General features: G+C 34.7%; 1 protein-coding gene across 1 annotated transcript in view; it reads left to right on the plus strand.

Annotated features, from left to right (window-relative positions):
* The window catches only part of grsm (probable aminopeptidase NPEPL1 granny smith protein), a 66,143-nt gene that overhangs the window by 10,416 nt on the left and 40,681 nt on the right, over window positions 1-15,046 (plus strand). Inside the window, exon 2 of the mRNA XM_085815011.1 lies at window positions 3,469-3,618. Coding sequence (XP_085671137.1) covers window positions 3,469-3,618 — 150 coding nt within the window. The remainder of the gene's footprint in view (window positions 1-3,468; window positions 3,619-15,046) is intronic.

The following is a 15,046-nucleotide window of genomic DNA, read 5'->3' on the forward strand; positions in this document are numbered from 1 at the left end:
TAAATTAATATCTCATTTTCTGACTTAAAAAATCCTGTCATAAAACTAGGCATGTATTATTCTATCAGATAAAATTTTAAATTATTATTAAAATTTTTATAAAATTATTTTGTTTTATTATTTGCTTTAAAACATTTTTTTCAATGTTTATTATATAGTCTCAAATTAACTTTTATTATTTCACATGCAGTTTCCTTCCACTCATTTTGTATTACTAATTTCATTTATAGTTTCAAAGAAACATTTTATTCCCAAATTTTACACTTCATTTTTTGCCAAAACATGCTCAATATGCACACTGAAAAATAATTCTGTATTTTAGGAAAATAAAAGCAATGTGAGTTGAATATTAAGAATCATGCATGTGGTTTATTATTGGCAGAATATGGAATTTTGTTTAGGTCACACTTTATTCTTTATTAAAAAAATTATTCTAGAATTGCCAGTGTATTTATACTGGTGTATTACACCATCTATAAAATTTAAATTATGGTTTCAAAGAATAACATATGCCATAACTCTTCTTTTGCCACATTCTGTTGTTGGAACTAAACTCCATTTCTAAAGTTCTTTGTATGTTTGCCAGAATAAAAACTGATCATCTTAATTAAATATCTGTAATGCTGAGCTGTCAGTAAATATTTCATTACAGTATTCATAATCCTTATTTCTTATTGATTTTGAGAATGAAAGCTTATTTTTTCTATTTTCGTCCCTCAGAAATTGTATTTTTTCCCTCCTTTTTCCCAGAATATTATGCCCAACATATTAGACTATTATTTTAAAAGGGTTAGGATAGCAAATTTACATGATTTATAAAGTTCTGTTGTACATTAAAATCACCCATTGCTCAATTTTAATATTTTTGAAAAGGCTGCATTTTTCTGCAGAATAGTTGTATTCTTCTAAAACATACTTTTAGTAAATTTTTTAATAGATTTTTTTTCCCAGTTCCAAATTAAGAGACAGGTCATGAATCAGTATGCTATATAGTTTTTTGAATTTTTTTATTATTTCTAAATTTTGTTAAGAGTTTCAGTGTTTTAAGCAGAACTGAAAATGCAAGAGTCCAAATAATGACTTAGCACCCAGAAGTGGTTATAACATATTATATGTATTACTTTGATAATTCGGTAATAATAAGATAGATAATAGGACTGCCCTTAAAATTGAAAGATTTTTCATTGTTCCTGTACTGGTCTGGTATCAAAGAAGTTGTTTGATTATCTGCATCATCATGAAATTTCAGCAGCTTATTGGTGATTTTCTGAGTTGATGAAAAGCATTTGTTTGGCTAGCTTTATGGCTTATAGGTGTAGTTCTGCTTATAAATAACAATAAAAAGAAGCATTTTAGGAGCAGAAAATTATATAGTCAGTATTTTTACAACCAGTGGATACTATTTACCAAAATGATTGTTAAATATAAAATGGGTAAATCTGCTTTTACTCAAACATGTGCATGTGTTGGTTATTTACTTGTATTATTGTATACATACTTAAAATTTGCCTAAATGGGAGTCCTAACAAAAATTGGAATCAAGGGTGCAGGTAACCAGACAGTTCCTCAAAGCAGTGTACCAGATTAACAGGGGCGTAGCTAGGGTTTCCAGCACCTGGAGACAATTGAAGAATTTGCGCCCCTTTCTGTGTGCCAAGAATGGAAAACATTTCATTAGAAAATTTCATAGCATCAATTTGGCACCCCTTGGATGCTGCGCCCGGGGACAGATGTCCACCCCTTGCCCCACCCTAGCTACGCCACTGCAGATTAGTACTGAAGTAATAACAAATCTATTAATTCAAATTAAAATAGCTGTATTGGCATCTCTAATGTATAACGATATGTCATTAAGCTCGATGGGACTTGTTTAACTGGTAAAATTTTGATTTTTCTTATTTTTTTTAATCTTAAAAACATCTATAGCTTAAATCTTTTAATTTTTTATAATTGTTACATTATAATAGGCCAGTGGTCGGCAAACACATTACTCAAAAGAGTGAAAGATCAGCAGTATAGCAGTTAAGATTTCTTTTGAAAGCCAAATTATTTTTGAAAATTGGTAATTTTTCTCCAGTTTTTCTATATCAGCATAAAGGCATTCAAATTCGGAGCTCTATAATTCTTTGTTTTTTAATTCCAGTAATTGCATTTCAAAAGAATACACTGAAGAACCAAAACATTATGACCAGCTACTCAGTAATGCATTGCACAACCTTTGGCCTGCAAAACAGCTGCATCTCATCTTGAGATGGATGTCTCAAGTTCTTGGTAGATCCCTGGGGACAGGCTGTACCAAATGTCTAAGTAGCAGTGACGCAAAGTCGAGATATTCTGACATGGTGGTGTTTGAGTTTTGAACTCCAAACCGAAAGGACTTTCAGCTCGCCGCATATATAGAGTGCCGCTATGCTGCACTGACACATATATAAAGTGCCACCATACATTTACAAACATCCATGCCTTCTCCAAGAGTCGAACCCGGGCCCTTCGGCACATCAGTCAGGGATTCTAACTACTATACCGGTTGGGTGGCGCAGAAGACAAGTACTGACATGTGTTGACCAAATACCATACCGTCTATTGCAACGATAATTTAGTTCAAATTTGAAATTAGTATGCAGATAACATCTGTAAGTGTATATATATTTTTCTGAGAGATCCTGTATGTAAGTACTTATGCATTTAATTTATGATGTTGTTATTTTCATCTTGTGGTTTCTCAACATTGTCTGTAGGTTAGTTTAACCCTCAGCTTTTTGGATCTGCTCATGAAGAGCTGTATTAAACAGCTTCTATTAACTAAATTTTTATATTTACTTATTTTAGTCTTTGTTTTCATAAGCTTCCATTCATTAAGATGATATTTTCATTATTAAAGAAAATAAAATTTTAAATTATAATTTAATATATATCAAATGACAAAATATTTCATGATTGGATAAAGAAGGTCATGCCACTCAGAGGCTAAAAATGACAACTGTAATTTTAAAAAATATTTTTAAATTAGAGAAGTGTGTTATTTCCTTTTTATGTTGAAAGCAAGTAATTTAAAAGAGAAATTTTAGAGTTTATGCAAAATGTATTTAAAAATTTGTTGTCAAAAATAATGCATATAAAAATGATATATACAAAACATTCATATAAAAAATGAACCTTTTCATTTTTTGTGGAAAAAAGAGCCTGAGAATGAGTGTAAAATAACTGTGCTTCAATATGATGTAAATTAATTTGTGGGGATTTTATACTATGTATAAGTGAGTCTTGTTAAGTATATTTTTACATGATTTTTAGTATACTAAAAAAATAGTGCATATTGTCTATAAAAAAGTAGTCATTGCACTCTCACTTATCTTTTTTTTTTTTTTTTTTTTTTTTTAATTTAGATTACTTTTGTATTACATTAAAAATGCTATGTCTAAAAGATACATTTCAGTTACTATTTTAAGGTGCCTTTTATTATTTCAGATGTCAAATGTAACCTTAAAATTTAGCAGCCAGTTGGCTGAATCTGATCCTCAGAAAAATCCTGTGCTCATCATTGGACGGAAACAATTACTTACCCATTTGAAATATTGTGATATTAAGTACAAACTACATCCAAGAGTTACCGAAGAGGTAAAGTATGTCACTTATTCAGTTGTTCAAGTACTGATGAAAGATTTTTCTTAGTCCTTGTAAGCAGAATAAAATATTTTTGACATGATCAGTGTTCATGATATGTATATTCATCTGAAAATAATTTTTAGAAAAAAGTTGCTTAGGTTTGCATTTTAAAAAATATAATAAATTATACCAAAACTTTGTTTATAAATTTTTCTTCCATTAAATTTCATAATTCTTGTACTTTTTTACTATAATTTTCAACCAAAATGGGGTGGGATTTAAGTAAGAAAAAGATTATGGTGTTATGTTAAAATTTTAAAGATTTTTGTAAATATCTTTTCCATTATAGAACAATGCTCACCAAACATTTTTCTGTGGTATAATATATATGGGCTAGTGTTGCTTATTGGCTAGGCTGGTGACAGAGATGGTTTGACTGCTTCATGTGGCTGAATTTAGGAGCAGAAAATTTTTATAATTTAGAGATGCACCTAACATCCAAAATTTAGGGATGGCAAAATTATTAGAATTTATGAAGACAGTGGGCAATAGAATTTAGGAGTGACAAAATTTTTAGAATTTAGGGACATGCTGGGAAGCTAAATTAAAAGTATAGGATCTACAGTGATTACAAGATTACATAGTGGGGGCAGGGGGGGGGCAAAATACCTACTGCCACTCTTGCTTATTGGCCTTAGTTAAACTTGATTAAACTCTCATCTGTTATAACAGTAGTGTTCCAAAGTAAATGTTGTCAATAAAAAGTTTTAAAAGCGTATTGTTTTATTTCACTCTTTGTTTATTGAAATAAACCAATCTAAAAGGTGTATTTCTTTAAGAAATTTTACCACAATCAAAATGAGATGTATGTTTCTCATTTAAGTATGTCTTTACTAGAAGTACCAAGTTGATGCATATATCTTTCTAGAGAAAGTTGTTTGGTGTGTATTGTCCTTTTATAGAAAAGATTAGATTTTTTTTGGTATTTTTCCAGTAAGCTTCTATGAGGTATTTTGATGAGTTTTTCAATTGTAAACAGTTGTTGGCTGCCAGTTTATAGATGGCAAAAAGTTTAATAGTTTGGCCAAAGCAATCAATGGCAAAAATGCATGCACCGTGTGGGAGTTGGGGGAAGAGATAATCACCTGACATGCTTGTGCCAAAAAGCATGGTAGGTGTGTAATAGAAAAGTACCAATTTTTTTAATATTTACGTTTTAATCAGGTGCAGATCTTTTATGTGCATTTATCTCAAGGTATTGGCAAGGGATCAAAAGTTCCTAACTTAATCAGGGTTCAGAATTCAAACAACAAAAATCAGCGTTAATTTACAAAATTTTCACAGGACTAGTTTCGATGGTTTTACCGAACCATCATCTTCAGCTGCAAAACCGCAAATGAACAAGATAGGAAATAATGTTTAGATAAGATAAGAAAGCCTGGACAAGAATAAGCAAGTGGCGCCATCTGTTGGCGAAACCAGAACTAAAACATAATTTCTCTAAAAGCCGAAGGCAAATTTGGATTGGAATTAGGATCGTTAACTAGAACAGAAAGATTTTTATGAATGTGAAATGCCTCTAGAAAATCCAGTTCTCCAATAGAAGATGTTTTTTGAATAATTTTGGCAGCAGAAAAATTGAAAGTGTGATTTTCGGACCAACAATGTTCAGCAACAGAAGACTTCTGTGTTTCCTTTTTTCTAACATATGCCTCATGTTCTTTGACGCGAAATTTTAAGGCTCTCTTAGTTTGGCCAATGTAAATTAAACCGCACTGGCAAGGAATCCTATAAATACCCCAGGAATTCATATCCGGAATGGGGTCTTTGAGTATAGAAGTTGGAATTTTATTGATGGGAGAGTAAACAACCCGAAAGTTAAATTTCTGCAAAATATGTGCAACTTTATAGCTAATTGATGGAAAGAAGGGAATGACAACAGAATTTTTATAATCTCCTAAAATAAGAGTGTGGCTTTTAGTGTGTCGAGATGAGAATTTTTTAACTGCTTGATTAATAATGTTGGGTGAAAAGCCCCTGTCAATAGCTATTGCTTTTAAATAATTTAGTTCTTCATCAAGGGCTAGTTTGGAGGAGCAAACTTGAAGAGCACGGAAAACATAGGAATAAAATGAAGCTAACTTTTGTTTAGTCGGATGACATGATTTAAAGTGTGGTGGAAGGCAAACCGATGAAGGTTTACGGTAAACTGTAGTACTGAAGTTGGATGTGTTACGTGTGACCAGAATCTCGAGAAACGGAAGAGAATTGCAAGTCTCAAGTTCAAAAGTGAACTGAATAGCAGGATCAATAGGATTTTTCTGCTATTTTGTGTGTACTTTATTATTGCTCAGTTAATTTAGTTTGATTTTCTGCATTGTTTATCATGCCTTCATCCGTTAATCGTTTCACTAAATTACGCCTGAAACGGCAAAAATTCCTGAATCATCTTGACTTTTTACTTAAATGTAAATGTAAAAAATTGATCCCCAATTTTATTCAAATCAAATCTAATCAAAAACCTTCGAGTCGCGTTTCAAGAATTCTGTTAAATTGCAAACTTGCCTTACTTCGGTCCGTGATAAGGGATACACGTCAACAATTGTCCAAAATTGAACATGAACTCTATAAGCTTCATCTGGAACTCGCTAAAACATATCCAAAATTCACTGCCCTTGAACAAAAGTCTTGGTCTAGAACGGAGAATGCAGTTAACCGTCATAAAAACAGCCTTGCAGTTAAATTCGAAAAACTTCTTTTACAGTCTTCCAGTCCAAGTAGTTCAAAAAATCTTCCCATTGTAAACATCAAGCCAATAGTTAATATTTCTAATGTTAGTCTTTCAGAAGAACAAGAGAGAATTCTAAAATATAATTTTAACTTCTCACAAACCTGTAAACCCTCGATTCCAAAGATTTTGGCTCCTATCGAAAAAGCTTTCAAGTTCAGTAAAGTTTCAGATTCACAGAAAGAAATGATTAGGCATCTTATCGCTCATAATGTGAAATTCAATAATAAACCTTTGAAACCAAATCTAACTGCGAGAGAAAGAGCTACAATGCGCGAGATTCATTCTAACCCGGATATTGTCATTTCAAAGGCCGACAAAGGTGGCCAGATAGTCGTCATGGATAAGAACACTTACATCGATGGTGTCACTAAACTCTTAAACGAAGGACCATATAATCCGATCCCTAAAGATCCTTCACCTTCGGACTTATCCAAAATAAAAACTGCGATGAAATCTTCGCAAATCATTTCAAGCAACTTAAAACATTCGCTTATCCCATCTGTTGCGAATTGTGCCAGATTATATGCTCTTCCCAAAATTCATAAAAGTGGTATTCCTTTCCGCCCTATTGTATCAAATTTAGGTACTGCCTCGTATCCATTAGCTAAATATTTAGTTTCTAGATTTTCCACTCTATTAGACAATAACATTTACACCATAAAAAATTCAATAGAGTTTGTAAAAAAGGTTAAAAAAATTTCTCCTCGTAATTTACTCATGGTTTCTTTTGATGTAAAATCATTATTCACCAATGTCCCAGTGGAGGGTGCATTAAGATGTCTAGAAACCAGACTTCGCGAATTTCATTTCTCTTGCATCGAAATTGATGAGCTAATTTCTCTCACTCAACTCTGTTTGAAACAAACACATTTTGTTTTCCAAAATAAATATTACAAGCAAACTGAGGGATTAGCCATGGGAAGCCCCCTCAGTCCCATCCTGGCTGATATCTACATGCATTATTATGAATCAAAATTGTTTGAAACTTTAAACTTCCCGGCATGGTTCCGCTACGTAGACGATACTTTTACCCTGTTTGAAGGTAATAAAGATGATTTAAATAGAGTTCTTTCAACAATGAATTCTATTGATCCTGCTATTCAGTTCACTTTTGAACTTGAGACTTGCAATTCTCTTCCGTTTCTCGAGATTCTGGTCACACGTAACACATCCAACTTCAGTACTACAGTTTACCGTAAACCTTCATCGGTTTGCCTTCCACCACACTTTAAATCATGTCATCCGACTAAACAAAAGTTAGCTTCATTTTATTCCTATGTTTTCCGTGCTCTTCAAGTTTGCTCCTCCAAACTAGCCCTTGATGAAGAACTAAATTATTTAAAAGCAATAGCTATTGACAGGGGCTTTTCACCCAACATTATTAATCAAGCAGTTAAAAAATTCTCATCTCGACACACTAAAAGCCACACTCTTATTTTAGGAGATTATAAAAATTCTGTTGTCATTCCCTTCTTTCCATCAATTAGCTATAAAGTTGCACATATTTTGCAGAAATTTAACTTTCGGGTTGTTTACTCTCCCATCAATAAAATTCCAACTTCTATACTCAAAGACCCCATTCCGGATATGAATTCCTGGGGTATTTATAGGATTCCTTGCCAGTGCGGTTTAATTTACATTGGCCAAACTAAGAGAGCCTTAAAATTTCGCGTCAAAGAACATGAGGCATATGTTAGAAAAAAGGAAACACAGAAGTCTTCTGTTGCTGAACATTGTTGGTCCGAAAATCACACTTTCAATTTTTCTGCTGCCAAAATTATTCAAAAAACATCTTCTATTGGAGAACTGGATTTTCTAGAGGCATTTCACATTCATAAAAATCTTTCTGTTCTAGTTAACGATCCTAATTCCAATCCAAATTTGCCTTCGGCTTTTAGAGAAATTATGTTTTAGTTCTGGTTTCGCCAACAGATGGCGCCACTTGCTTATTCTTGTCCAGGCTTTCTTATCTTATCTAAACATTATTTCCTATCTTGTTCATTTGCGGTTTTGCAGCTGAAGATGATGGTTCGGTAAAACCATCGAAACTAGTCCTGTGAAAATTTTGTAAATTAACGCTGATTTTTGTTGTTTGAATTCTGAATTAATATTTATTCGGCGTGTTATTGTGTCTTAATTAATCAGGGTTGTAAACATAGGTGATAAAAAGCAGTAGCCTAGAATGGATTTTTGGAGGACATCAGTTAAGTTACTTGTGCAGATGACAATTAAATAAATGTACATTTTGCTTCAAATTATTAATATGCTTAAATTTTAAGAAGCCCCCACCTATATTGATTGCTTTGGCCATTCAAAATGCTACAGCTGGCCTGAACTTGTTATTGTGTGAGGTTAGCAACTAGTCTTTTCTTCAGATACCTAGATTGTTCAATGGAAGATTTATAATACATTCAGATCCATAGAAATCTGTTCAACAGGGTTAGAAGAACGGCTAAGTGTGAAAACTGAGAAGTTGGTCATAAATGCAGTTTTGTCATTCATTAAACTGGCAGCCAACTGAATAATATGGTACATGAATTTATTGCTACATTTAATGAGGATGCCATGCTGACCCGATCAATACAAAAGTTAGTGTTGCTAGCTACCTTATCAATAAGTCCAGCTTCAAATCTCAGAAAAGGCTGGTGTGTTTATGGATATATATTTTTTTTGTGTGTGGTGTTTGTGGACATTTAAAATACCATCGAGCCTAAAAGTCACCTGAGGATATTGATGGTTGGGGAAGAGGATTAGTAAACCCTTGGAATCCATCTCCCAAAGTGATATTAAAATTAGAACAGAGCTATGCAAGCTCTTATTGTCACCTGTAAGATGCTGAAGGCCCTGACTGACAACCTTTTCCTCTTTGCAATAATAAAGTTCCTAGATCTGATCTGAAATCGGAATTAAGATTGAGTAGAAACAACAACAAAATTTCTTTGTAAGTACTTTTCGATACCATCGCTCTAAAAATTATATTGAATATACAGATGTCAGTACAGCATTTAATATTTCCCAATGCATTTATTCTAATAAGTAACTTTTCAATTAAAAAAAAAGATCTTTGTACTGATATTTTTTATTATTTTGCTGTTTGAATTAATTTATTCCAAAATCATCATGGATAATTTTTATATCACATTATTATATTATTATTTAACAGCTTTATATGAAAGTGGTTAAACTAATTTTTTTTTAAACGTAAATTATTTAACTTTGAAAATAAAAACGTAAGCTCACAATATACATTTTGTAATCTATATGATATTTTGAAACTGTTCAGAAATTTCTATGTAGTCACCTGAGGATATTGATGGTTGGGGAAGAGGATTACTTTAAAACTTTAGGAGGAAAAATACCGCAAATTCAAACACAAGGTTCAAAATTTAAAAATGTCTGTTGAAATGCTTTAAACAATCATCTATGTAATAAAGCAGAAACGTGGTGCTTTCTGAATGGGATAACTAGTATATCTTTTATAATTATCCAATTGATTTGTATAGTAGGTGTTATGTCGTTATAGCAAAAACAATTTTACTTTACACCTGACTGCCACTGGCTCCGACATAGCAATGTGAATACTCTACATCTAAAATTTTCAACACCATTCCAGAATTTTAAATGTTTATTTAATAGAATTCTATTCATATATTTGCAAGTTATACACTATAAACACAATAACAAAAATTTAAACTTATCTGCACCAGCATGAATAAGCCTGGCATAATATTCTGAACTCAACGCAACTTTAGGAGGAAAAATACCACAAATTCAAACACAAGGTTTCATCCTTTCCAACGCAGCTAATTTTCTAAATATATTTTACTAATATCCGCAGCGGGACAGCGGATTCTATTTCATTCACCCAAAACTCAAATGTTATAACGCAATAGTATCGCAAAAGACGCAAAAAAACCTCGACTCAAAATCAAAATTAAAATCTATAGAATATCATCCGCTGTTGCCATTCCAGCACTGCCAAGTTTTTCTTCCTGCAGCTGTTGCCAGACTTATCCTCGCTGTATGTGAGAGGTACAACATCCTCCCATCCTGATTTTCTCAAAATCAGACATTGCACAAAATTTTCTAACATTACAAATAAAACAAAACAGTACTATGTATTAGTTTAGAAAACACATAAAAGAAACTCGGTTAACATACAATATATATGACAGATCATACTAAAATGAGATCAATAAAGAATAAACTTCTAATTAAAGTCATTGCTAAACAAAAGAGGATATAAGTCCAAAGCGTTTATATTGTACATTATGTCTAAGAGCATGTCCTTGGTTTTAAGAGAGTCTACCGTATCTAGATCTGTTTTCATTTGCCAGAGTTAGCACAGGATCACTCGTAGTTGAAACTTCTAGTGGGTATAGTTTTTTGATTGTTCTTACCAAATATTAACTGCTTGTTCTTACCTGTACCACTCTGGGCCCCCATCTCTACTACTGAATATTTTTACAATTTTGCCCATTGGCCACATTACACGTTTTTTATTGTCTAGTTCTATGAGGACTACGTCCCCCACCTTTATGTTTTGACATGAAGCGTTTGCGTTCTGCACCAGTTGAGCCAGATATTCCTTGTGGAAGCGACTTCTCAGTTCTTGTCTCAACGTATTGCAGTAATTTACACGCACATTCAGTTTCTAGGAATCGATGTAATCCAGATCTGGTACCCCCACTTGTTTTATGTCTTGCAAAAACAGGGAAGGTGTCAGAGGTACGAGCTCTTCCGAATCATCATAGATGTATGTTAAAGGATGGTTGTTTAATGTGGATTCATCATCACACAGGGCAGTCAGTAACTCCTCGAAATTCACCGACGATCCCCCTAGAATTCGCACGAGAAGAGTCTTGGTGGAACGAACTAAGCGCTCCCACCATCCCCCCACCACCACACAGCCATAGGGGGGATGAATTTCCATTTTATTGGAAGACACTCGTTTTCTGTGATTTTTCTCCAATCCAGGCATCTCAGAGCATTGTCTGCTCTGGTAAAATTGGTTCTGTTATCTGAATACACTATCGCAGGACGGCCTCGTCTGGCAATGAACAGTCTCAGAGCCTGTAGAAACGTTTCGGTACTCAGAGAGGTGACAGGCTCCAGGTGAATTGCCCGGTATACGGCGCAGGTGAACAAGACGATCCAAGCTTTACTCTTTGGTCTCGGAAGTAAAGGTCCACAAAGATCGACTCCAGTTGTTTCAAAGACTGCCAAATCTCTTATTCTGTCAAGAGGTAACTGGATCGGAGGGGTAGATAAAGCCTTAGTGGTAAATCTCCTACATACTACACATCAACTTACGCAAGATCTTATATTATGCTTAGACAGTATTGCTCTCTTAACTTAGCAGCTAATATCTGCACTCCCACATGACAGTTCTTTTCATGATACTCTCTTATGAGGCATTCAGTTAAAAAATGCTTGGATGGAAGCAACAGGGGATAAAGAAAGCAGAATTCATCATCACGTTCAATGATTTTAGTTTTAACTCTGAGGACTCCGTCGTTGTCTCTCACTACCAATAATCCATGGATGGAATCTCCTTTCTCTTGAAAGTACTTACTTTGCTCTAAACTCCACAAAAATGTTTCGGCGTTAGTTTTTTCTTGTACTGTTAAGGTATCCGAAGAATACGAGGGCTTCTTTAGGAGTTTATTAGTAAAGCGTAGAATCCAGCAGAATACTCTTAACTATTTTAGAAAAACTCGAAAAACGTTTGTACCACTCAGAATCTTCTAATTTTATACTCAAATTTGACAATCACTCTCTTCTTAATTTCTGCTGCAACAGAATTTTCGTCTGCAGTAAACTCAAAGCCTGGCCATTCTTTCGGAGAGCTTTTCAGAAATTCGGGGCCCTCCCACCAATTGCATTGCCGCAAATGTTCAGGCGTACAGCCAAGAGATGCCACATCTGCTGGATTCAATTTCCCAGGGATATGTCTCCAACATTCCTGCTTCGAGAGTTTCCGAACCCCCTTTACTCTATTATTCACAAATACTCCCCAGTTTTCCTCTCGTTGTATCCAGCTAAGAGCCACAGTAGCATCTGTCCAGTAATATATTGGGACATCGACTAAGCACAGGGTTTCAACAGTATACCTTGCCAAGCATGCACCTAGAACACAGGCTAGCAACTCCAAACGCAGAATAGTTTTTTTCTTTAAGGGCGATACATGTGATTTTGCTATGACGAATTTCACGAAAACCTCGTCTTCTTCCTTACTTCGTAAGTAAATGACAGTTGCATAAGCGGCTTGACTGGCATCACAAAAGACGTGTAGAGTCCATGAATCCTTAATTCCATGATCCATGCGGAGGTAATTTAAGGCTGGAAAGACTAGGCAACCTTTCGTACCATCTCTCAAATCTTGTTTGAAGTTCATCTGGTAATGGCTTATCCCAGGTCGATTTTGTTGCCCAAGCCTCTTGAAGAATTAATTTCGCAGGTAATATGACGGGCACAAAGAAACCTAGAGGGTCAAAAACAGCATGGATTAGAGACAATAGTCTCCTTTTTGATAAGTCTCTTTTAACGATTTCTCTTTGGACAGATATTGTAAGGCTGTCATCTCGTCGGTCCCACTGCAAGCCTGTGGAGACTGGATTACTATCTTCAGCTGCTAGCTCTTGACCACCATATTGATTAAAAGTCCACATTCGAAGATCCATTTTGGCTTCTGCCATAATAGTAATCGACTGGCTCATAAAAACCTTTAGCTCTTTGTTATCGTCGACTCACGTGACACAATTGTCAACATAAAATGATTTGGCAAGTTTATTCGCAACAGCTTTGAATTCAGGTGAAACGTGGGACAAATGAAATGAAATCACAGCTGCCAATAAATAGGGGCTACTAGTTAACCCAAAAACAACCCTCTTGTGACAAAACACTTCAATTCTATTATTTACCCACCACAAAAACTTTAAGTAATTTTGATCCTCACGCTCTACCTCAATCTGTAAAAAGGCCCACCTGATATCGGATGTTACACCAATTGCCTTTTCCCTAAACCGCATTAGAATGGCTGAGATTTCTTCTACAAAGTTTGGACCTTTTATCAAGCAATCATTTAGTGAAAGCGAACCAACGACTTTGCTCGACGCATCAAATACAGGCCTAATCTTGGTAGTGAGGCTACCTAATTTTATTACTGGATAGTGTGGTAAATAATGCCCTCTGCCATTCTTTACTGATTTTGGGACAATTTCTATGACATCTTCCGCTAGCCAATTGTTAAATACTGTACTATACTCATCAAATTTATTTAATTTTCTCAATTTTCTCTAGTAGCAAAGAGCCTCTTTTCTGCAATATGCCAGTTAGAGGGAATATAGAGCCCAAGGTAAACTCATGCAATATCTACCATCTCCGGTTCTGCGAAGGCCCCTAAGAAACTGCTCTTTCGCTGCTTGATCTTCTGCGACCCCGAAAATGCTTTGCGCATCATCTGCAATGCCGATAGTTTCTAATTTCCACATAAAGGAAGGTTCTCTGACTTGAATAAGAGGATTAGTTACTAGCATAGATAGGGTACCCTCAAAACTTTGGATAATCGTTCCTTTCGATTCCCCACACAGCGTCCATCCCAGTTTAGTATTTATGGCTCTCAAACCACCCTCAAGCTGAATTACTTCACCAGTAAGTATTTGCCCATAAATATCACTCCCTATGAGGATTTCTATTTCCAGGTGACCCTCGCCGACATCTGAAATCCAAATTCTGTGTCTTTTTAATTCCTTCAATAACGGTCCTTTAGGTATGCCTCCACAAATGGTATTTTGATCCAGAAAACTAAATTGGTACACTTTGTTTTTCCCAACCGGGCTTAGACCTATAGAATATCTCTTGTGAATTTTTGACTCAGTCCTTGTTCCGCCAAATAACGCATGAGTTAAAGTCTCCAAGGAAGTGCTTTTCAGATTTAAAGCTTCAACTGTGGATTGTAAAATGTAAGATCGTTGGGATCCACAATCCAAGAGGCACCTGACCACCTTCTTTACAGTGCCTACAACTATTTCAACCATTAACGTCATAAGAGTGACTTCATTTATACATAAGGGAGAGGACATTGTACTTTGTACCATTACTGACTCGTTTCGTATTTCTTTATTGTCAGCATTGTTTTCTGATACCTCCGGGCATAAAATTATAGGGTGAGATCGCCTACACAAATAGCATTGAATAAACTGTGGACATTTCTTCGCAAAATGCCCTGGTTTAAGACAGCGGAGGCAGCATTTTAATTCTCTTAATTTGTCTAATCTTTCCTTTAAGCTCATCGATCGAGCTGTAAAACATTCTTTGCTTTCGTGAAATTTTCCGCAAAAAACACATTTTTGTGCTTTGACAGAAACTAGACTTGCTGCACTAGCGATTGGTTTTTTGGTCTTAACCTTTACAATTTTAGAATGTTCATTGCGCAAAGTAGAAGAAATTTCAAATCCAGATCTGGCTAGTTTAACTCTCTGCTCTCCTTCGACCTCTTTACGCAAAAATTCCAGGAGATTTGTGATATGTGATCCTTCTTTACTGAACAAAACGCTTCTCTGCCATACTCGAAGCATCTCAGCAGACAGACAAGACTCGACCATGGGATATAACCAGGAAACATTAGAATCCAGGGCTAAGCCTAAA

Source organism: Stegodyphus dumicola, chromosome 4 (assembly GCF_044657685.1).
Source record: "Stegodyphus dumicola isolate Sdum_Otavi_A_Nest chromosome 4, ASM4465768v1".
In the NCBI taxonomy this organism is placed as follows: Eukaryota; Metazoa; Arthropoda; class Arachnida; order Araneae; family Eresidae; genus Stegodyphus; species Stegodyphus dumicola.